This window comes from Cervus elaphus, chromosome 19, assembly GCF_910594005.1.
Source record: "Cervus elaphus chromosome 19, mCerEla1.1, whole genome shotgun sequence".
Lineage (NCBI taxonomy): Eukaryota > Metazoa > Chordata > Mammalia > Artiodactyla > Cervidae > Cervus > Cervus elaphus.
The window spans coordinates 73285217-73309065 of record NC_057833.1 but is presented as its reverse complement, the minus strand read 5'-3'; the positions used below and the strand labels follow the sequence as shown (position 1 = coordinate 73309065).

General features: G+C 42.4%; 4 protein-coding genes across 5 annotated transcripts in view; 3 read left to right on the top strand and 1 right to left on the bottom strand.

Annotated features, from left to right (window-relative positions):
* Window positions 1-23849, bottom strand: part of TSPEAR (thrombospondin type laminin G domain and EAR repeats) — a 149148-nt gene that overhangs the window by 73744 nt on the left and 51555 nt on the right. The gene's annotated exons all lie outside the window — the stretch shown is intronic.
* Window positions 1831-22163, top strand: LOC122675669 (proteasome activator complex subunit 2-like). Its single transcript, XM_043874653.1, has 3 exons — window positions 1831-1835; window positions 14087-14090; window positions 21374-22163. Exon 3 carries the CDS (start codon window positions 21398-21400, stop codon window positions 22115-22117), a length of 720 nt encoding a protein of 239 aa, XP_043730588.1. The 5' UTR covers window positions 1831-1835; window positions 14087-14090; window positions 21374-21397; the 3' UTR covers window positions 22118-22163.
* Window positions 2718-3885, top strand: LOC122675671 (keratin-associated protein 10-1-like). The gene has a single exon (XM_043874655.1). The coding sequence runs from the start codon at window positions 2769-2771 to the stop codon at window positions 3471-3473; it is 705 nt and encodes a 234-aa protein (XP_043730590.1). The 5' UTR covers window positions 2718-2768; the 3' UTR covers window positions 3474-3885.
* Window positions 12677-13762, top strand: LOC122675673 (keratin-associated protein 10-8-like). 2 transcript variants are annotated; one of them, XM_043874660.1, is made up of 2 exons: window positions 12677-13074; window positions 13105-13762. In XM_043874660.1, exons 1-2 carry the CDS (start codon window positions 12737-12739, stop codon window positions 13391-13393), a joined length of 627 nt encoding a protein of 208 aa, XP_043730595.1. In that variant the 5' UTR covers window positions 12677-12736; the 3' UTR covers window positions 13394-13762. The 2 variants fall into 2 exon arrangements, with proteins under 2 accessions (XP_043730595.1, XP_043730597.1); XM_043874662.1 differs by having other exon boundaries at window positions 12677-13089; window positions 13150-13762.

Genomic DNA, 23849 nt, shown 5'->3' with positions numbered 1-23849 from the left:
TATGATGCACTTAGGTGTGCTTCGTTAATATTTAGTTCTCTTAAGGTTTAGTTCTCTTAAGGTTTATATTATTGCTTGAATTTGTAGCTTGAATCTTTGTTTTAGAAAAATATTTACCATGATCTCTTCAAATATCCCCCATTATATCTCTTGCTTTCATTTTGGGCTCCAAGGAGGAAAAAAAAAAGTGAAATTGCTTCACCACATTCTCCCATATTTATTCAGTTACCTTCCCTCCTTTATACGCTCTAACCGCATCCTAAATGCTTCATAGCTTCTATCAGTAATCCACCCTCTGGCCGTCTCTTCTACTATTAAATCCACCTATCAAGTCATAAATACTGTTATTACATTTTGCAATTTTTTGAGTCCAGAATTTCTACTTACTTCTTTTATAATATTTCAGTTTTAGATAAAACTGTCCATCCTTGCATCTGTTTTCTTAAGCATATTCATCCCAGTTGCTTTAAAAAGCTGTGTCTGACAGCTCTGATGCTGTGTCACCGATGGGTTTGTTTCTACTGTCCGTTTTATCTCTTGGTGCTATTCTTGGCATGACTCTCATCCTTGATTGAATGTCTGAGGTTGTATATGCAAACTCCTAGCACCTCTGAAGTTTTCTCTTCTCCTGAAGAGATTCACTGCACCCTGGGCAGATGGCTTGGGTGTGGCAGAGGACTGTTATTGTTGTGAGGCTGGGGGGCAGACTCTGTAAGCGCTGGTCTTTGTCCGGTTTTCCCCACTCCCAGGACTGAGCTCTCTGGGGTCCTGGCTGAGAACTGCTTCTTTTTGGCTAGTCTTAACTCTGGGTTTTGTCTCCGTGGTAGAGACTGCAAAAACTCTGCTCGGCTTTCTGTGACTTTCTGATGACCTTCTAAGTATCTTCCCTGCACAGTGTGAAACTCAGCAGATGCCTTGAGGGTTGAATCTACATTTCTAGAGATCTACCTCCCATTTCTCTGGGATCTTGTCCCCTCGAGTCCTTGCTGCCTCCGTGTTCACAAACCCCATGTAATTTTCTCCAGCCCCCTGAGATCTCGGGAGCTCTGCTGGCTTCTCTTCATTGTAGTTGCAGCCTTTGGCCATGTTTCTCCTCTGTGCACTCAATGCCAAGACTTGTCAGCCACATTTCAGGGAAAAGCCATCAGGAAAAGCTGGCTCACCTCTGTTAGTTCCCTAACATTCAACAAGTTTGCCTCTCAATTCTTAGTTTCATCAGCAGCCCTCCAAAGCTTTGAACAGACGTTTGAGTTTTATCCAGCTTTTCAAGTTCTCCTCGGCAGGAATGTATCCGGCACTGGCTCCTTATCATAGATGGAAACAGACATCTCTCCTTCTCTCTTCCTCTCTGTGTGTGTCTGTCTGTTTCTCTCTCTATCTCATGCATTCCCAGTCTATAAGATGAGTTCCTGGATCTCCAGAGAGGCCAGGAACCTGAGCACAAGAGGCCAGGTTCAAATGTATTTTATTTGTATAACTCAAAATATGCAGACAGACAACTCAGCCCACAATTTGACTGAAATCCTAGACCTCTCTCTTGCCTTCCATAGACTTCCAAGGAGTCGAGAGGCCTGGACTGAGCCCCATTGTTGGAAGCACAGAACAGCCAGGAAGGGTGAGAATTTGAGCACCCAGCCTTAGCAGAAGCATCAGTGCCCCCCAGAGTCCTCCCACAGTGGGGAGGTATCAGTCCTCCAGGCCGATGCACACCATACTGCACTGGACCTGGTAGTCACAGCATCACAGGGCACCAAGAACTTGACCTTCCTAGGCTGGCAGCTCAGGGCTTGGCTTGTTCATCTTTGCATTTCTGAGCCTGCCGCACAGATAAGCAGGTCCCCAGGTGTGCACACAGCAGTCCCGGGTATCACTCAGGGAAGGTGGAGTTAGGCTAGATGGATCTTTCATGCAGCCAGTGTAGACCCCTGACACATTACTGCAGACATATTCCCTTCCTACCTTGATATTATGTTCTGTCATAAATGTCATAAAAGTTTTGACCAACCTAGACAGCATATTAAAAAGCAGAGACATTACTTTGCCAACAAAGGTCTGTCTAGTCAAAGTTATGGTTTTTCCAGTAGTCGTGTATGGATGTGAGAGTTGGATCATAAAGAAAACTGAGTGCTAAAGAACTGATGCTTTTGAACTGTGGTGTTGGAAAAGACTTTTCAGAGTCCCTTGGACTGCAAGGAGATCCAACCAGTCCATCCTAAAGGAAATCAGTACTGAATATTCATTGGAAGGACTGATGCTGAAGATGAAACTCCAATACTTGGGCCACCTGATGCGAAGAATTGACTCATTTGAAAAGACCCTGATGCTGGGAAAGATTGAAGGCGGGAAGAGAAAGGGATGACAGAGGATGAGATGGTTGGATGGCATCACCGACTCAATGGACATGAGTTTGAGTAAACTCCAGGAGTTGGTGAATGGACAGGGAGGCCTGGCATGCTGCAGTCCATGGGGTCGCAAAGAGTCGGACACGACTGAGCAACGAACTGAACTGAAAGGTGCTCAGGATGTGTCAGCAGACTTCCAGATACACTCAAGAGTTTTAAGAGCTGAGCAATACCTCATAAAACCAAACAAAAACTGGCACTAATGAGAGATCACGGGGTTCAAAATACCAATCAGGAAGATAGGGTGTTGTGAGCTTCTTTGGGACAACACACAACACAGAGGAGGGGTATAAAGCCAACAGCCTGAGCACCTCACACACACACACAAACACACTCAAACCCTCCTCCAGCTCCTCCACCTCCACCATGGCCACCTCTGCCCTGTCCGTCTGCTCCAGCGACCTGAGCTATGACTGTCCAGAGAGCTGCTGTGAGCCCCCCTGCTGTGCCCCCAGCTGCTGCACCCCGGCCCCCCGCCTGACCCTCCTCTGCGCCCCAGTGAGCTGCGAGTCCAGTCCCTGCTGCCAGCCAGCCTGCAGCAGCTCCTGCCCGGCCTTGGGCTGCCAGCAGTCTAGCTGCCAGTCCTCCTGCTGCACCTCCTCCCTTTGCCAGCAGGCCTGCTGTGAGCCCGTCTGCTGCAGGCCCATCTGCTGCAGGCCTGTCTGTTGCACACCTGTCTGTTGCACACCTGTGTGCTATGAAGCCTCCCCCTGTTCTGTCTCCTCATGCTGCCAGCCGTCTAGCTGCCAGTCCTCCTGCTGCACCTCCTCCCCCTGCCAGCAGGCCTGCTGTGAGCCCGTCTGCTGCAGGCCCGTCTACTGCAGGCCTGTCTGCTGCAGGCCCGTGTGCTGTGAGGCCTCCCCCTGCTCAGCCCCCTCGTCCTGCTGCAGACCCTCCTCCTCCGTGTCCCTGCTCTGCCGTCCCGTGTGCCGCCCTGCCTGCTGTGTGCCCACCTCCTCTTGCCAGCCCAGCTGCTGCCGCCCGGCCTCCTCTGTGTCCCTGCTCTGCCAGCCCGCATGCTCCCGCCCGGCCTGCTGTGTCCCCGCCTTGGCCCTGGGGCCCTGCTGCTGAGTGTTCCTCTCAAGGTCACCCCAAAGTGTGAGAGCTCACAGTCATCTGCAACCTTGGACTCCTTACTAATAGCCTAGACAGCTTTCCCGTCGCCGCCCCAGGCCCTGCCGTGAAGGCTGCCAGGTCACCCCTCCTGGGAACGGCACACCCACTTCTTCCAGTGCCGACTCCCCTCCCCCCACCCTGTCCTGTGTCAACCTTCCCTCCACAACCTGGCTTGGCAGCCCAGCTCTCCCAGGGGTTTGAGCCTCACGTGGCATGAAGGAAGAGAAGATAAATGCTTGGAGTTGGTTTCTCATCCTCGCCCTCTGAGCTCTGCTGCGACCCCTGCTCGTTCCTAAGCTGGTTTCAATTTCCCCTCCCCTGTGAGCTGTCAGTCCCTTCCAATAAATTCCTTTCCTGATCAGTTTAACCTCAGTTCATTTCTGTTGTTTCCAACGAAGACCCTTGCTGGACACTCCCCCATGTAAGGTGGTCCTGGGTCACTCCCAAGGGCTTCTGTTCCTGCCCCTTCGGTGGTGTCCAGGAGCCCCCACTCCAGAAAGATGAGCCCCCTGGCCCTGGGCAGGAGAGCGCACAGCAGGCCCGGGACACTGTCCTCAGGAGGGCCTCGGGAGGCCTGTGTCTAGCGCCCCTCGACTTCTCCCCAGGCCATGGTCCCTGTGCTGATTTACTCTGTGTTGAGTCCTGTGAGATTTAGGGGATCACCAGACCTCTGGTGGTGCAGACCCCAGTACCCATCAGACTGGCAAAAATGTTCACATTTGATAACAACAAGCATGGTCTGAAGTATATGAAACAAGATCTGCTCTGAGATGCAGGCAAGGTTTCCAGTTTTCAGAGTAGGTTAGTAACACCTGGGAAAGCTGCACGGGTGCACACCTTACCCCCCCCGCCTCCGGGGGGTGGCCTCCTGGGGATGATATCACGTGTCTGCACATGAAACCCACACAGGTCATCTCACAGCAATGCTGAAAATAACCTAAGTGCCCCTCAGTAGGAGAATGGACAATTAAACCACAGCGTGTACACACAAGGGGGGCACACAGTGGTTAAAACAGCTGAACCAGGGAAACACATCTAGGCGTGAATTCCAAAACATAACATCGAGTAAAAAGAAAATCATGTTGCTGATTAATACATACAGAGTAATACATATACACAGGTCAAAACACTACTTTGACTCCACAACTATAAACATCTCTATGAAACTACAAAAATATCCATGGGAATGACAGCCACCAGCCTCAGAACAGTGGCTCCCCTGGTGGGGGCATGTGGAGAGTGCATGGTACCTGTGATGTGCTGTAAATTCGGCAAAATGTAAAGACTTGTTACTTGCTACTGATTTGAAATATACTATTTTCTATATTTTCTGAAATATAATTTAAAAAACTACCTAGAAAAGTAAAAAGCTATTACACAGACCACATTCCTGAGCCAGATTCAATAAGATAAACTTGCAATAATTACAAGAAAATTTCCTCTGGAGAATTCAAAGGTGGTCTCTCCACTTCCCAGGTAGCACTAGTGGTAAAGAATCCACCCACCAATGTGGGAGACATAAGAGACGAGGGTTAGATCCCTGGATGGGGCAGATCCCTTGGAGGAGGGCATGGCAACCCACTACAGTATTCTTGCCTGGAGAATCCCCACGGACAGAGGAGCCTGTTGAGCTACAGTCCACAGGGTCACAAAGAGTTGGACATGACGGAAGCGACTTAGCACACGAGTTGAGGAAACAGAAACCTAATTACAAACTCTCTGAAAATAAATGAAGCAAGTACTACACCCCAGGACACATGCGGTTTAGGTGAAGTAGTACCCAGGGAGTAAATGAAATCCTTAAAGACATATAGCACAGAGTAGGTGGGATTGAAAACAAAATCTCAACTCAGAAAGTTAAGAAAACTTCAGAAAGGAGAGGAAAGAAATAAATTAGCAACATTAAGGAACTAAGAACAAAGAAAGAAACAGTAAACATAAACAACAACACTAAATATTAGCTTTTAAAAGATCTATAAAAATTTAAATGTCAACAAATCTAAAAGAGATAAATAAACACTAACTGAGGATAAAGAAAAAAGTTTATGAGAAAAAGCTACATCTGTGCATCAACACAATCAAAATTTTTAGGTGAAGATGGTAATTTTCTAGGAATATCAACCTTGGAATCAGTGCAAGAAAAGGTATAGAACTTGAATGGCCGTGATCACAAAGGAACTTAAGAAAGGGGAATGCTTTCTGGGGCAGTAGGTACCAGATCCAGACACTGGTACAATGACAGAAAATAGACCAGTGGAACTCAGTTGTGTCCAGCAACTGCCCACACCTGTGCTGACACTTGGTTCACAATCAGGGTGTCACTGGAATTTCATAGGTGATGATAGTACTGGGAGACCAGATATCCACATGGGAGGAAGTGAGCTTTGCCTATCCTCACAGCACACATACACATATTGACTGGAGGTAGATTATAGAGCTGAATGTGGAAGGCAAAATATTGAAGATCTAGAATAATACACTGAACAATATCTTCATGACATTGTGGTAGGCAAAGACTTTTGAAGCAGGACATAAAAAAACATTAAGCATAAAAGGAAAGAATCGATAAATTGGACTTCATTAGAATTAAGAACTATTCACAGAGAGGTAAAACTGTCATTATATGCAGATGACATGATACTACACATGGAAAACCAAAAAGATTCCACACAAAAGCTACTAGAACTGATAAATGAATTCAGCAGGGTAGCATGATACAAGATTAACACACAGAAATCAGTTGCATTTCTTTACACTAACAATGACATATCAGAAAGGGAAAAGAAAAAAAAAAATTCTTTTAAAATTGCATCCAAAATAAAATAAAGTAAAATTGCATCCAACAAAAGACACAACTTGGGAATAAACCTGATCACAGAGGTGAAAGACTTATATGTGGAGAACTATAATATATCGATAAAGGAAACTGAAGATGATTCAAAGAAGTGAAAAGATATTCCATGCTCTCGGTTTGGAAGAATTAATATTGTTAAAATGGCTGTGCTACCCAAAGCAATCTACAGATTTAAAGTAACCCCTATCAAATTACCCACATTTTTCACAGAACTAGAACAAATAGTTCTGAAATTTATATGGTACCATAAAAGTCCCAGAATTGCCAAAGCAAGCCTGAAGAAAGAGAACAAAACTGGAGGCATAGCCTTCAAGACTTCAGACAATACTACAAAGTTACAGTAATCAAAACACCACAGCATTAGCATAGAAACAGACATGGGTCATATATGGATCAATAGAACAGACTAGAGAGCCCAGAAATAAATCCACACACCTACAGTCAATTAACCTTCAACAAAGGAGGCAAGAATATACAATAGAGAAAAGACAGTCTTTTCAGCAAGTCGTGCTGGGAAAGCTGGACATCGAAATGCAAATCAATGAAGTAAGAAAAGATTGTCACACCCTACACAAAACTCAAAATGGCTTAAAAACATAAATGTAAGACATGACACCATAAACTCCTAGAAGAGAACATAGGCAAAACATTCTCTGACATAAGTCGTATCAATGATTTCTTAGGTCAATCTCCCAGGGCAATAGAAATAAAAGTAAAAATAAACAAATAGGACCTAATCAAACTGATAAGCTTTTGTTCAGCAAAGAAAACCATAAACAAACAAAAAGACAACCTACAGACCGGGAGAAAATATTTGCAAATGATGCAACTGATAAGGACTTAATTTCCAAAATATATAAATAGCTCATACAACTCAATAACAACAACAACAAAATAAAAAAGTTGGCAGATGATCTAAGTAGACATTTCTCCAAAGAAGACATACAGATGGGCCACAGGCACATGAAAAGAAGCTCAGCATCACTAATTATTGGAGAAATGCAAATCAAAATTACAATGAGATACTACCTCACATTGGTCACAATGGCCATCATCTAAAAATCTACAAATAATAAATGCTGGAGGGGGTGTGGAGAAAAGGGAGCCATCCGAACACAGTTGGTGGGAATGTAAATTGGTTCAGTCACTATGGAGAACAGTATGGAGGTTCCCTGAAAAATTAAAAATTGAGTTACCATATGATACAGCAATCCCACTCCTAGGCATATATCCAGAGAAAACTGCAATTTGAAGAGAAATTTGCATCTCTGTGCTCATTGCAGCAGTGTTTACAATAGCCAAGACACGGAAGCACCTACATGTCCATTGATAGGTGAATGGATAAAGAAGGTGAGATATATATATATAAAAGAATGGAATTTTTAAAAAAATGAAATAATGCCATTTGCAGCAACATGGACCTTATCATACATAATCAACATGGAGATTATCATATTAAGTGAAGTATATCAGACAGAGACAAATACTGTATAATATCACTTACGCATGAAATCTAAAATATGACACAAATGAACTTATTTATGAAACAGAAACAAATTCACAGACATAGAGAACAGACTTGCAGCTGCCAAGGGAAAGTGGGATGAAGAATAACTTAGGAGTTGGGAATTAGGAGATACACACTACTATATATAAAATGAACAATAAGGACCTACTGTACAGAACAGGGAACTATATCCAATATCCTGTAATAAATCATAATGGAAAATAACATGAAAAAGAATATGTATATATGTATAACTGAATCACTATACTCCAATAAAAAGAACTATTCATCGAAAGACACCATGGGTCTTTCCTGGTGGCTAGTTGTAAAGAATCTACCTGCCAATGCAGGAGACATGAGTTCAACCCTTGATCCAGAAAGATCCCACATGCCGCAGAGCAACTAAGTGCCACAACTACTGAAGCCTGCACGCTCTAGAGCCCATGCTCCACAAAAAGAGAAACCATTGCAATGTGAAGCCCATGCACCACAACAAGAAAGTAGCCCCTGCTCTCCACAATGGAGAAAAAAAAAACCAAACAAACAACCTGTGAAGCAACAAAGAATCATCATAGCCAAAAATAAATAAATGAAATTTTTCAAAAAAGAAAGACACCGTGAACTCACACATCCATTGGAATGACTCATATTAAAAAAAGACTAATGACACCCAGTGTCACAAGGAAGTGGAGGAACCAGAATTCCTACACATTTGCTGTTTTGAAGATAGAATGTGACCATATACACACTTACATTCCTTCAACATGCTGGGGAAAGAGTCCATACTGCATATTCCAATTTACACGCAACTTCAGAAAAGACAAATGTAGTCTAGATGGAGAGGAGAACTATGGTTCAGGGTCAGGAGTGGGTGGGATTGACTCTGAAGGAGCATATGGCAACTCTGGGGATGACGGGGAAGCTCTAGATCTTGCTGTGGTTTTAGTCTCATGGTGCCCATGTTTCCCAAAACTCAGCAAATGAAACTTTGAATAAGTCCATTTTGTAGTATGTAAAGCATGCCTCTATGAAGTTGACTTCTTGAAAAGGACACCCTCAAGAAAAAAAAAAAAGAAAATGAAAATCACAGCCCTGGACCTGGATAAGCCGGATGCAAGTGACTGTCTTGTGGGGGGTGGGCTGCAACCACTTGCACCAGCTCTCGAGGGCTGACTGTGCATCACTGTGCATTTGCTAACATCACACTGGTAGCAAAGCTGAGGGTGTCCACACTGTGGAAACTGACAAACACAACAAACCAGGGCTTTCTTGTTTTTGTTTTACAGCCAGATGGTTACTATATATTTACCGGCACAAAACTGCATAGATACAAAGATAACTCATATTCAGAATGCATAATAAATTTCTACAAATCAGTAAGAAATGCAATTAACCCTACTAAAAAATCAAATGACTTGAACAGGCACCTCCCAAGAAAAGATATCTGAATGTTCAACTTTACTGCATCAGGGATGCAAATTAATTCAACATTGTGTACTGAAATGGAGCAGGACCCTGTGGTCTTGACCCCCATGTCTTCAGCCTACCTTTTGTCTATAGAAAACTTTTGCCAAAGAATAATTTTAATCAGAGAAGTGAGAAAACAGAAGCAAAGGAAAACAGTCCAATAAGACTAAATAACAGTTTAGTCATTAATCAAAGTCAAGGACCTTCACTTTCTTCTCAAGGGCAATATACTCTGAGTCATCTCCTGTGAGCTGTCTTATAGATACTGAAACCCCCACTGGGTGAAAGAAGTTACCTACATTAGGACCAGACTGTAGCCATGACATAAGATGCCAAATTCTGAGAACTGGCTCCAAAGAAATGGGAACAAACTGACCCTGGAACTGAATATTAACGGTACTCAGTCAAGATGATGCTGGTCAGGCAACCAATGATCAATTTCCAGATGACTGTCAGAGCTGACTGTGCTGTTTCTCCAGGTAACTTTTCCCTCCAGCAATAAAACCTCTTACCCTCTTATTGTTGGTGGGGGCCAAGATGGTGGAGGGGAGGGGAAGCCAGCTTTTGGTCAAGAGTCTGCCCTCCCCCCACCTGCCAGCATCCAAAATAAAGCAAACTTTCCTGTCCTCCAAACTTCCCTCTACATTGGCTTTTGAGCAAGCAGCTGGACCCTGCTTTCAGTAACCGTAACCCTATATTTTCCATAAGGGATAAAAACACCTTTAAAAAAACTGTAGAGCAACTGAAATTCATAAAACTCACTTGTGGGGAAGTAACTCTGTAAAAAGTTGTTGGTCAGGACATGCTAACCTACAGATATCCCTTTCATATAACCTGACATTTCAACACTTGGGTATATACCAAAGAAGAATACACCCACCAAAATATACAAGAATCTTTATAGCAGCATCTTTCTTATTAGCCAAAATCTAGAAATAATCCAAATCTCCATCACCAGGAAAGAGAATCTTAAGTAAAACACAGTGGGGTTTAATGCAATGGTTTTCATCACAGCAGAGCAATGAGCTATGACTCAGGCAGCCACATGGATGCTTATTACTGATGTTTGTTGAGTAAGATAATGAACAAAAAAGGAGAGAGAACAGATGAAACTAATCAATGGGAGGAGAAGGTGGAAATGTGACTCCTCCTAGGGGGAAGGGAGTTAACTAAGAAACAGCACAGAGGGATAGCTAGGATTCTGGAAATGTTCTCCACCTTCAAAAAATATACTGCAGGAAAACTTTTCCAATCCAGAAGACCATCCCAAGCTAAACTATCAGTCAAGTATAAGGGAAGAATAAGGCATTTTTAGCTATGCTAGACTCATAAATTAATCTCCCATTAACCTGTTTTCAGAAAACCACTTGAGGGTGTGCTCCACCCAAATAAGGGCATAAACTTAGAAAGAAAAAGACACAGCATTGGGGAAATAAGAGACCCATGATAGGAGAGATATGAAGGAAAATCTAAAGACAATAGTGAAGAGATCCTTGAATGATACCTGCACATCTGGCTGAGAGAAGAGCCAATGGATCAGTTTAGTTCAGTCGCTCAGTCGTGTACGACTCATCTCATCTCATCCTCTGTCATCCCCTTCTCCTCCTGCCTTCAATCTTTCCAGCATCAGGGTCTTTTCCAATGAGTCAGTTCTTCCCACCAGGTGGCCAAAGTATTGGAGTTTCAGCTTCAGCATCAGTCCTTCCAATGAATATTCAGGACTGATTTGCTTTAGGATGGACTGATTTGATCTCCTTGCAGTCCAAGGGACTCTCAAGAATCTTCTCCAACACCACAGTTCAGAAGCATCAATTCTTAGGCACTCAGCTTTCTTTATGATCCAACTCTCACATCCATACATGACTACTGGAAAAACCATAGCTTTGACTAGATGGACCTTTTTTGGCAAAGTAATGTAACGTCTCTGCTTTTTAACATGCTGTCTAGGTTTGTCATGTATTGGCCAGTAGATATAGACCCACAGATACAGAGGGCTCCAGAAGATGGATTTCCGAAAATAAATGAAGCCAATAGATTCCCTGTTATGTTGGAACCTCTTGAATGAGCTTGGGATGAATTAGTCAGAGAACAAGGGAATGGTTTATTGATAGGTACACAGAAGAATTAACACTTTCAAATTGTGGTGTTGAAGAAGACTCTTGAGAATCCCTTGGGCTGCAAGATCAAACTAGTCAATCCTAAAGGAAATCAACCCTGAATATTCATTGGAAGGACTGATGCTGAAGCTGAAACACCAATACTTTGGCCACCTGATGTGAAGAGTTGACTCCTTGGAAAAGACCTTGATGATGGTAAAGACTGAGGGCAAAAAAAGAAGAGGGTGTCAGAGGACAAGATGGTTGGATAGCATCACCAACTCAAGGGACATGAATTTGAGCAAACTCCAGGGGATGGTGAAGAACAGGGAAGGCTGGTATGCTGAAGTCCATGGGGGTCACAAAGAGTCGGTCATGACTTGGCAACTGAACAACAAAAGAAAGATAAGCAAATAAACACAAGAAGCAGTTGTTTACTCTAAGAAATGAAAAACACAAGCAAAAACAAAACACGTATAAATAAGGAAGTTAAATATTGTTTCACTACACAGACTTGGCTATGGACAATGTTCAATTAAAATATTGATAATAATACAGATTTTGACCATGAGTTTAACCAAATTTTGGGATTTCACTGCCTTCTGACTATGCAGAGAGGGAGTTTTCTTGGGGCTGATGGAAAACAAGAGGAAGGCTTCCTTCTACAATAGGAAATCAGATCATATCTAAACCTGAAAACTCAGACATAACATAATATGCATATAAGTAACTGCGAGATAAATAGAAGAACTAAAAACAGTGCTTCAGATGAGCACTGGAAAAGACGCATATAGGGATGAGCCGTGCACACCCTGCCACCAGGTTGGCAGATGGAGAGGCTAAGAGGGCACCCTCCCACCAGGATACCTGTTGTTCAACACAAGAGGGTCTGCAACATGTGTGGAGCATCTGTAGGCACAAAACATCCTGGGACCAGAATTCATATCAAAGAAACACAAGCAAAGAGGTGGAGAGTGCAGTCAAGGCTCTACAGACGCACCCAGAGAGTCTGCATCTCAATGCTTGCTTTTAAGACAAAAAACAAAAAACAAAAAAACCTCTAGTCATCAGAAGTCTCAAGGACAGTGTGATAGACATCTCACAGTAAATAAACTAATAACCTCATCTGGGAACATCCTCGAGCAGTAACGAGGAAAAGGAAGGTCTGCTGAGCCTCAGGTGAGGCACAGCATTCCAGGGAGGGATATAAAAGCCCCAATGCCCAGAGCACCTCACCCACTCACCCACAAATCACACCCCCAAACCAGAACACCTCTCAGCACAAACCCCCAGCATGGCCGACACCTGCTGTTCCAGGACTTGTGTTGTTGCTGCATCCACCTTGTCTGTCTGCTCCAGCGACTTGAGCTGTGGCAACTGGGTCAGCTCGCCCAGTGCCTGCATCGGCTCCTCCTGGCAGGTGGATGATTGCCAGGAGACCTGCTGCGAGCCCCCCTGCTGTGCCCCCAGCTGCTGTGCCCCAGCCCCGCGCCTGACCCTCATCTGTGCTCCAGTGGGCTGCGAGTCCAGCCCCTGCTGCCAAGCAGCCTGCAGCAGCTCCTCTCCCTGCCAGCAGGCCTGCTGTGTGCCTGTCTGCTGCAAGCCAGTCTCTTGTGCACCTGTGTGCTGCAGGCCCATCTGTTGCAGGCCCGTCTGCTGCAGGCCCGTCTGCTGCACATCTGTCTGTTGCACACCTGTCTGCTGCAGGCCCGTCTGCTGCACATCTGTCTGTTGCACACCTCTCTGCTGCAGGCCCGTGTGCTGTAAGGCCTCCCCCTGCTCAGACCCCTCATCTTGCTGCAGACCCTCCTCCTCCGTGTCCCTCCTCTGCCGCCCCGTGTGCCGCCCCGCCTGCTGTGTGCCCACCTCCTCCTGCCAGCCCAGCTGCTGCCACCCGGCCTCCTCTCTGTCCCTCCTCTGCCAACCCTCATGCTCCAGCCCAGCCTGCTGAGTCCCCACCTGGGTCTTGGAGCCCTGCTGCTGGCGTGACGTGTCCCCTTGGAGCCAGCAGGTTCCAGGGATCTTGCCCTCCACAGACACACTTGAGCTCTCTGATCCCCCTGGCTTGCTCAGCCTGTCCTCCCCAAGTCTGATTCAGCACATGGAAAAGACCAGACCCCACCACACCCCAGCCCTGGCCAAGCTCTGGGGGCCTGACCTGCTCAGGGAACTCCTCTCCTGACCCTGGCCAGTGAGTGCCCTGGCTGCTCCATACCTGCTTCCTTGATCCCTGATCATCCTGGGCCCTGCCGACCCTGGTCATGACCTGAGCAGTGTTGCTCTGCATCTCTGAGCACCAATAAAATTTCTGCTCCCCTTACTGGGTCTCTGTGCCAACACCTGGGGCAGGAGGGGTGGGTGTGAGGCCTAGCCCTCCTTTATATCATCAGATCTGGGGAACCTAAGTGGCTCCTGCCCCTGACACCTGTCCAGCTTGTGCCACTGTTCTGCTGTCCAGGCTTCACCCCAGCCCTGAAGCTTTGCTCTTGGGCAAGTCCTGTGGGCACCACTTGGGCTCAGATCAAAGACCCCCCCAACTCCCTGTGGTAGAGGCAGCCTCTCCAGTCCCAGGGACTGCCAGGACCCAGCAGTGCTGGGAGGGGGACACGGGGTGACTGTGGCAATTGGCTGGTCCAGCATCCAGAGGGGTGCACCCTCCCAAGAGGGTGGGTGTCCTGGACTCACTCACACACTCACAGACACTGGGATGCCCTGGGCTCCAGCATGTGCCAGTTGCTGGGAAGCAGAAAGCAGACAAACTGCAGCTTCCGGAGCCCCACCTCCCCGCTGCCTGCCAGGCTGGGCTGGTGGAGAGCTGATGGGAAAGGCTAGACCTCAGGTGGTGAGGATGGACAAAGCCCTGAACAGTGTGAGCACCTATCTGATCATGGGCAGGAGACACATGGGAACACACGTGTCCAATGGAGCCATATTCGGTGTCACACACGACCAAGCATCGGAGAATAGACTCCTGGAGTTGAAGTCCTGAGCAGAGGTGCAGACACTGGTGACATGACAGTCACCTCATTGCCCACAAGGGGTTCTAGGTCTTTACTCCTTAACAACAGTGTAGATTCACAGCACAGGGGCACACGTTTTTCGATCTTTGCCAAGTTGATAAAGAAAAACTCATGTGGAAGGGAGGTTCAAGAGGGAGGGGACATATGTATATCTATGGCTGATTCATGTTCATGTATGGCAGAAACCAATACAATATTGTAAAGCAATTACTCTTCAACTAAAGATTTAAACAAAGATTTAGGCAAGTAGTATTTTGAGAATAAAGAGCATGGAACATGTATGTAGTTAAATGTAAAAATGAAAAGAAAACAAAAATTTTATCATGGTTTCTTTTGCCTGGACACAGAGCATCCCAAAGTGTGGGTCCACCATTATTGATTTATTAGCCCTAGGTGGACACACACTTAAAGTCTCCCTGTGTGTGCTCACTCAGTCATGTCCGACTCTTTGCGGCCCCATGGACTGTAGCCCACCAGACTCCTCTGTCCATGGAATTTTCCAGGCAAGAATACTGGACTGGGTTGCCATTTCCTACTCCAGGGGATCTTCCCAACCCAGGGGCCAAACCTACATATCTTGCATTTCCTGCATTGGCAGGTGGATTCTTTACCACTGTGCCACCTGGGAAGCCTCAAAGTCTCCCTACTTCTGACTATTACAAACATCACCACTAGAAGAGTCCTCAGCACATACCTGTGGCACTAGTGAACACGGTGCTTAAATTCCCAGACATGGGATTGCCCCATCAAAGTGTTTGCTGATTTTAGATTCTGGATGATATTGACAAATACCCCAAAAGGGACTTTTCAAAATTGTGCCCGCTAAGAGTGATGTCAGGAAAGACAGGGACTAGAGAACTCTAAGGGCTCACTCCCCACAGAAACACCAAAGAAACGGGCAAAACTCTCAGAATAAGCCACAGCTGAACTCTGGAAATGGTAAAAGTTTTACAACAACCAGGAAAAGGCTCCACCAAGAAAAAAGGAACTGAGGCAGGTAGGAGAGCTTGGTGGCATTTTATCAGAGCCTCACCCCACCACCACCACCACTCCACTCCCAAACCCCTGTCCCCCAGCTCAGCAGCAATCTTGAAGACAGCAGCCTGTGTGCTGGTGAGGTTCCTGGTGCTGAAGGGAGCAAGAAGACCTAATTCTGAAAGAAGTGTGGCTGTCTGCTTTAACCTGTTGGTGGCTTCTGGAAGGACTCACACTAAGGACTTGCCTTCATTTCTCATAACTCAGAACTCTCTGGAGGCAGAAAGGTGACTGCATGGACAGTGCTTGTCAGATCAACTGGCTGCTATGCCAGGGGGAAAATATCAGTTGTGACAAACAAGATACCCCAAAGAGCCTAAGACAAAGATCTGTGAAGTGAGATGCTTTGTGGAACGGGGCTTTCAGATCTACCACAGCCTCCTGAGGGCAAGAAGAGTCTGAGCATTCTCATGAGGGGACACAAGCTGAGAAGGCCCTTTGCACTCACCTCTGGCCCCACCTCCAGGTCTGAGCAAGCAGGAAGTGGAGGTGAAGGCAGAGTCGTAAACTGCCCGGCTGAGGTCTGAAAGCATTCCCTGACTCACAAACAGAGTACAACTACACAGAGTGGAAAAAATATTTTCGGCTCCAATGTTTCAGGAACTTTCTGTCAAACCACTACCTGACCACTAAGCTAATGGAACACGAGAAAGGGTACAGTCATTCCAAAACAAGTTCAGAAGAGTCATCAAACAAAACAACAAGTCACAACAATCAGCAACCACAAACTACAAGGAGGGAGGAAAACCTGATGTTCAGAATTATTGCACTATCATATTCAAGATCCGCCATTTCCATAAAAAATTGTGCAGTATGTAAAGAAAAAGTATGGCTCATTGGCACTCAAAAAAAAAAAAAAAAAAAGAAGAAGAAGAAGAAGAAAGAAAAGCAATTAGTAGAAAATGTCCCTGAAGAAGCCCAGGAATTGAAATTACTAGACAAAGTCTTAAATCAACTCTTAATGTACCCAAGTAGTTCAAGGAAACCATGAACAAAGGTTAAGTCTCACGAAATAGAACAGCAATATAGAGACAGAAATTACATTTTTTAAAAAGTACCAAAAAGAATTTTGTTGAAATGTATAAAAACTGAAACTAAGATCTCACTGAAAGGGCTCAATAGCACATTTGAGGAGGCAGAAGAATTAGTAAATGTGAAAATAAGTCAGTTGAAAGACTACTTGAGGAGCAGATGGGAGAAAAGAATGAAGATAAATGAAGAGAACTCAAGAGACCTGTGGGACAGCATCAAGTGTACCAGCATACACTTAACAAGAGTTCCAGGAAGAGAGAAGAGAAAGGAGCAGAAAAAATTATTTGAAGAAATAATGGCCAAAAACTCCCCACATTTGAGGAAACATGCGAATCTACATGTCCAAGAAGCTCAATGATCTCCAAGTAGAATAAATTCAAATAATCACACACTGAAACATGTTCCAGGTAAATTATCCAAAGACAATGATAGGATTTACAAGCAGCAAGAAGAGAATTAACACCCAATTTATTATTAGAAACTTTGACTAGATGCAGAGGATGACTTTTAAAGTGCTGAAAGAAAAAACTGCCCACCAAGAAGTCTACATCCAGCAAAACTACCCCTCAAAAACGAGAGAGAAATTAAGACACTTCCAGGTAAATAAAAACTGAAAGAGCCCATAGTTATTAGACATGCCCTACAAGATATGATAATTCAGATTGAGATAAAAGGGCACCAAACAGTAACTTGAAACAATATAAAGAAATCAAGAACATCAGGAAAATTGTCCGTTTTAGTAGTTTGTGTTTGTGAGATTTCCATTTTTCTAGGTTATCTAACTTTTTATCAATAGTTGCTCATAGTGCTCCCGTATAATCCTTTTTGTTTATGAAATGTCAGTAGTGATGTCCCCGTTTTTATATCTGATTGTCGTAACTTGAGACTTTTCCTTTTTTCTTAGTCGATCTAGTTAAATGTTTGTTGATGGTGCTGCTCTTTTCAAAGAACTAACTTTTAGATTCATTGACTATCTCTATTTTTCTAGTTTCTATTCTTTCATCTGAGTTCTAATCTTTATTTCCTTCCTTCTGCTACCTAAGGGTTTAGTTTGTTATTCTTCTTCTAGTTCCTTGAAGTGTAAAGTTAGATTCTTAATCTGAGATTTTTCTTATTTTTTAATGCAATTGTTAACAGGTATAAATTTTCCCCTTAGCATTGTTTTTGCTGTATCCTGTAAGTATTGGCTTGCTGTGTTTTCATTTACATTCACTTGAAAAGTATTTGCTAACTTACCTTTTGATTCTTTTTTAAACCATTGGTTGTTTAAGACTGTACTGTTTTTATTTCCACTTATTTGTGAATTTTCCAGTTTTCCTTTTGTTAATTGATTTCTAGTTTCTTTCTATTGTGGTCAGAGAAGATATTCTGTATGATTTCAATCTTTTAAAATTTATTGAGATTTGTCTTATGGCTTAACACACAGTCTAATCTGGAGAATGTCCCAAGTGGACCTGAAAAAACAATGTGTACCCTATTGTTGAGTGTTTTGTATGAATGCTAGTCTGGCTGGTTTATAGTATCCTCCAAGGCCTCTATTTCATTACTGAACTTTGATCTAGTTGTTCAATTTCATTGTTTAGTAATGGAAATAACATTAATTATTTTTTAAAAAATGCTAATTCTCTCTTCATTCTGTCGATTTTCACTTTATATAGTTTAAGTCTATTGTTAGGAGCGTATAGGCTTATAATTGTTATATCTTCTTGATATAGTAACATTTTTATCAATATTTAATTTCCTTATTTGCCCCTTACTACAATTTTTGACTCAAAGTTTATTTTGTCTAATTTTATGATTGCTATCCATCTCTCTCTTGGTTATTATTTTCATGAAAATATCCCCATCCTTTCACTTTCAGTCTATTGTATCTTTGGCTCTAAAGTGAGTGAACTGACTCAAAAAGAAATAGGCAAGACATAAATCAAGTAACAAGACTAAATCAGTAATCAAAAACCTCACCAAAAGAAAAAGCCCAGGACCAGCTCAATGCTGAATTCTACTAAACACTAAATCACTACCAATCTTTCTCAACTCTTTCCAAAACAGAAGATATGGGAACACTTTCTAAACACTTTCTAACTGATTCTATGAGGTCAACACCATCCTGATATCAAAGCCACACAAAGACTAAGAAAAGGAAAAAAAGAAAACTACAGACCGAAATTCCTTATAGATACAGATTTTTTAAATCCTCAGCAAAATACAATCAAATAAATCCAGCAGCATATTAAAAGGATATCCACATTGTGGATGTACACCACAACTAAGTGGGATTTATCCAAAGAATGCGAGAGTGATTCACCATGTGAAAACCAGTCATGTAATGTACCACATTAATAAAATAAAGGGGGGGGGGACCCCACATGATCATCTCAATTGATACAGGAGAAGAATTTGAAAATAGACAACATTCCCACCAACAGTGTAAGAGGGTTCATTTTTCTCCACACCCTCTCCAGCATTTATTGCTTGTAGACTTTTGGATAGCAGCCATCCTGACTGGTGTGTAATGGTACCTCGTTGTGGTTTTGGTTTGCATTTCTCTGATAATGAGTGATGTTGAGCATCTTTTCATGTATTTGTTAGCCAACTGTATGTCTTCTTTGGAGAAATGTCTGTTTAGATCTTTGGCCCCTTTTTTGATTGGGTCATTTATTTTTCTGGAATTGAGCTGCAGGAGTTGCTTGTATATTTTTCAGATTAATCCTTTGTCTGTTGCTTCATTGGCTATTATTTTCTCCCATTCTGAAGGCTGTCTTTTCATCTTGCTTATAGTTTCCTTTGCTGTGCAAAAGCTTTTAAGTTTAATTAGGTCCCATTTGTTTATTTTTGCTTTTATTTCCAATATTCTGGGAGGTGGGTCATAGAGGATCCTGCTGTGATTTATGTTGGAGAGTGTTTTGCCTATGTTCTCCTCTAGGAGTTTTATAGTTTCTGGTCTTACATTTAGATCTTTAATCCATTTTGAGTTTATTTTTGTGTATGGTGTTAGAAGGTGTTCTAGTGTCATTCTTTTACAAGTGGTTTACCAGTTTTCCCAGCACCACTTGTTAAAGAGGTTGTCTTTTTTCCATTGTATATCCTTGCCTCCTTTGTCGAAGATAAGGTGGCCATAGGTTCATGGATTTATCTCTGGGCTTTCCATTTTGTTCCATTGATCTATGTTTCTGTCTTTGTGCCAGTACCATACTGTCTTGATGACTGTGGCTTTGTAGTAGAGCCTGAAGTCAGGCAGGTTGATTTCTCAAGTTCCATTCTTCTTTCTCAAGATTGCTTTGGCTATTCGAGGTTTTTTGTATTTCCATACAAATTGTGAAATTATTTGTTCTAGTTCTGTGAAAAATACCATTGGTAGCTTGATAGGGATTGCACTGAATCTATAGATTGCTTTGGGTAGTATGCTCATTTTCACAATATTGATTCTTCCAATCCATGAACATGGTACATTTCTCCATCTATTTGTGTCCTCTTTGATTTCTTTCATCAGTGTTTTATAGTTTTCTACAGATAGGTCTTTTGTTTCTTTAGGTAGATATACTCCTAAGTACTTTATTCTTTTTGTTGCAATGGTGAATGATATTGTTTCCTTAATTTCTCTTTCTGTTTTCTCATTGTTAGTGTATAGGAATGCAAGGGATTTCTGTGTGTTAATTTTATATCCTGCAACATTACTGTATTCATTGATTAGCTATAGTAATTTTCTGGAGAGTCTTTAGGGTTTTCTATGTAAAGGATCATGTCATCTGCAAACAGTGAGAGTTTTACTTCTTCTTTTCCTATCTGGATTCCTTTTATTTCTTTTCCTGCTCTGATTGCTGTGGCCAACACTTCCAAAACTATGTTGAATAGTAGTGGTGAGAGTGGACACCCTTGTCTTATTCCTGACTTTATGGGTGGAGATTCCTTAAAAAACTGGAAATAGAACTGCCATATGACCCAGCAATCCCACTCCTGAGCATACACACTGAGGAAAATAGATCTGAAAGAGACATGTGCACCCCAATGTTCATCGCAGCACTGTTTATAATTGCCAGGACATGGAAGCAACCTAGATGCCCATCAGCAGATGAATGGATAAGGAAGCTATGGTACATATACACAATGGAATATTACTCAGACATTAAGAAGAACTCATTTGAAGCAGTTCTAATGAGATGGATGAAACTGGAGCCCATTGTACAGAGTGAAGTAAGAGAGAAAGATAAAGATCAATACAGTATACTAATGCATATATATGGAATTTAAAAAGATGGTAATGATAACCCTATATGCAAAACAGAAAAAGAGACACAGATGTACAGAACAGACTTTGAGACTCTGTGGGAGAAGGCAAGGGTGGGATGTTCTGAGAGAACAGCATTGAAACAAGTATACTATCAAGGGTGAAACAGATCACCAGCCCAAGTTGGATGCATGAGACAAGTGCTCAGGGCTGGTGCACTGGGAAGACTCAGAGGGATCGGATGCGGAGGGAGGGAGGAGGGGGGATCGGGATGGGGAACACATGTAAATCCATGGCTGATTCATGTCAATGTATGGCAAAAACCAATATTGTAAAGTAATTAGCCTTCAACTAAAAAAAAAAAAGATAATAATTGGATTGATTGTTCTCAGTAACTATTTATTTTCATATGAAATTCAACTAGCTTTTAGCAATAAAAACAATTGAAACAAAGATTCTGTCTCCCATGAACTCAAAATAAAAGGACTAAATATATATTTTTATATAATTAAGATTTCTTTAAAAAAACTAGCTGGAAAATTTAGTGTCTTTACTCAATTTGTTTTCCATTAACAATCTAATGACAACAATTTTGTAAAAATTTATTATTGGGGACCAGAGATCTAGCAGCAACTGGAGCAGCATGGCCAAGCCTTGTGGGGTGCGCCTGAGCGGGGAAGCCCGCAAACAGGTGGATGTCTTCAGGCAAAATCTTTTCCAGGAGGCTGAGGAATTCCTCTATACATTCTTGCCTCAGAAAATCATATACCTTAATCAGCTCTTGCAAGAGGACTCCTTCAATGTGACTGACCTGAATTCTCTCCGGGCCCCACTGGACATCCCTATTCCAGACCCCCTACCCAAGGATGATGAGATGGAAACAGATAAGCAGGAGAAGAAAGAAGTCCCTAAGTGCGGCTTTCTCCCTGGGAATGAGAAGATTCTGGCCTTGCTTGCCCTGGTTAAGCCAGAAGTCTGGACTCTCAAAGAAAAATGCATTCTGGTGATCACATGGATCCAGCACCTGATCCCTAAAATTGAGGATGGAAATGACTTTGGGGTGGCAATCCAGGAAAAGGTGTTGGAGAGGGTAAATGCAGTCAAGACCAAAGTGGAAGCCTTCCAGAAAACTATTTCCAAGTACTTCTCAGAACGTGGGGATGCTGTGGCCAAGGCCTCTAAGGAGACCCATGTAATGGATTACCGGGCCCTGGTGCACAAACGAGAGGAAGCAGTCTATGGGGAGCTCAGGGCCATGGTGCTGGACCTGAGGGCCTTCTATGCTGAGCTTTACCATATTATCAGCAGCAACCTGGAGAAAATTGTCAACCCAAAGGGTGAAGAGAAGCCATCTATGTACTGAGCCCAGGGTTAGGAGGGAAATAAATGACCTATACTTTGTGTAAAAATTAAAAAAAAAAAAATTTATTATTGGAAGACTAACTCAGAAGTACCAGCTACAATTTAAAATTTTACTAATCCTAATCTGAAGTACATATAATTCACTTTTTATCTTGCACGTTTCATAACTAAAGTCTCTTACTGCTCTTTCAAGGGGATGGCATAGTTCAAAAGTGAAAATTTTATCTTAGTGAATTTGATTCAGTTGTTACACTGGAATATGTAGAATTAAACTTTTCAAGTGAAGTAAGTTTATATAAACAATTTGAGTGAACAATGATAAAATGATTATGGTCATACATGTTTTCTTGTATCTTCTGTGGCAGTTTTCCTAGTTTGTAAAACTAGAATTGAAATTCATAAGTTGTAGTGATGAGCATTTTTAACTTTACTAGATGATACCAAATGTCCTTCTAAAGTAGTTTTTAACAATTTATACTACCTGCAGCCTGGATGCTCCTGATGCTTTCCATCCTGGCCAGCATTTGGTATTGAGAGATACTTAAATTTTGTTGTTGTTGTTGCCAATCTGATAATGAGTTATTTTCTTTTATGTTCCTCTGACTACCCGTGAATATGAGCATGTTTTCTTTTGTTTATTGGACAAAAGAAAAAATGTTTCATGTTTCTTCTGTGAATTGTCTGTTTACATTATTTGCTATGGGAATAGGATTGTTTATTATGTTGATTTGTAGGAGTGCTTTAAGTATGCTGCATGCTAATTATGTAAAGATTGTATGCATTTTAAATGGCTTCTCTCTCAGCAAGTGGGCTTATTTTTTAAAAATTTTTTGTAACATCTATTGGTATGCACAAACTTTTAATTTTAATAAATTTTAAAGTGTCAAGAAAAAAAATGAAAGAAAATAGACAACACTCTTTCAAGATAGAAACACTCAGAAAACTAAGAGTACAGAGAATTTCCTCAACTGTATAACAGAGGTCATTTTGCAAAACCCACAGTCATCAACATGCTCAGTGGTAAAATACTGAAAACTTTTCCCTACAATCAGGAAAAAGACAATGATGTCCACTTTCTAGTCAATGCTGTCCTGGAAGTTCTAGTCAGAGAAATTAGGCAAGAAAAAGAAGTAAAAGATACCCAAATTACAAAGAAAGAAATAAAACTTAGTACAGAGCTACAGTCTTCTAAATAGTGGTACTGACACGAGGATAGACATAATAGATCAATGGAATAAAACTGAGAGTCTAGAAATAAAACCATAATCTATGGTCTGCTGATTTTCAACAAGATTATCAAGACCATTCAATGGGGAAAGAATAGTCTCTTCAATAAATGGTGCTGGGACAACTAATAGTTACAAGCAAAAGAATGAAGTTGAACCCTATCATACACCATATACAAAAAGTAACTCAAAATGCCTCAAAGATCTAATTATAAGAGCTAAAACTACAACTTTTAGAAGAGAACATAAAGATAAATCGACATGACCTTAGATTTGGCAACAGTTTCTTAGATATGACACCAAAAGCACAAGCAACAAATAAAAAAAAAATTCAACTTCATAAAAATTAAAAAGCTTTGTATATTGATGGACAACATCAAGAAAGTGAAAAGGCAGCCCACAGAATGGAAGAAAATATTTGCAAATCATAATTCTGATAAGGGTCTAATATTCAGAAAACAAAGAACTACAACTCAACAACAAAAAGACAGACAATCCAATTAAAAA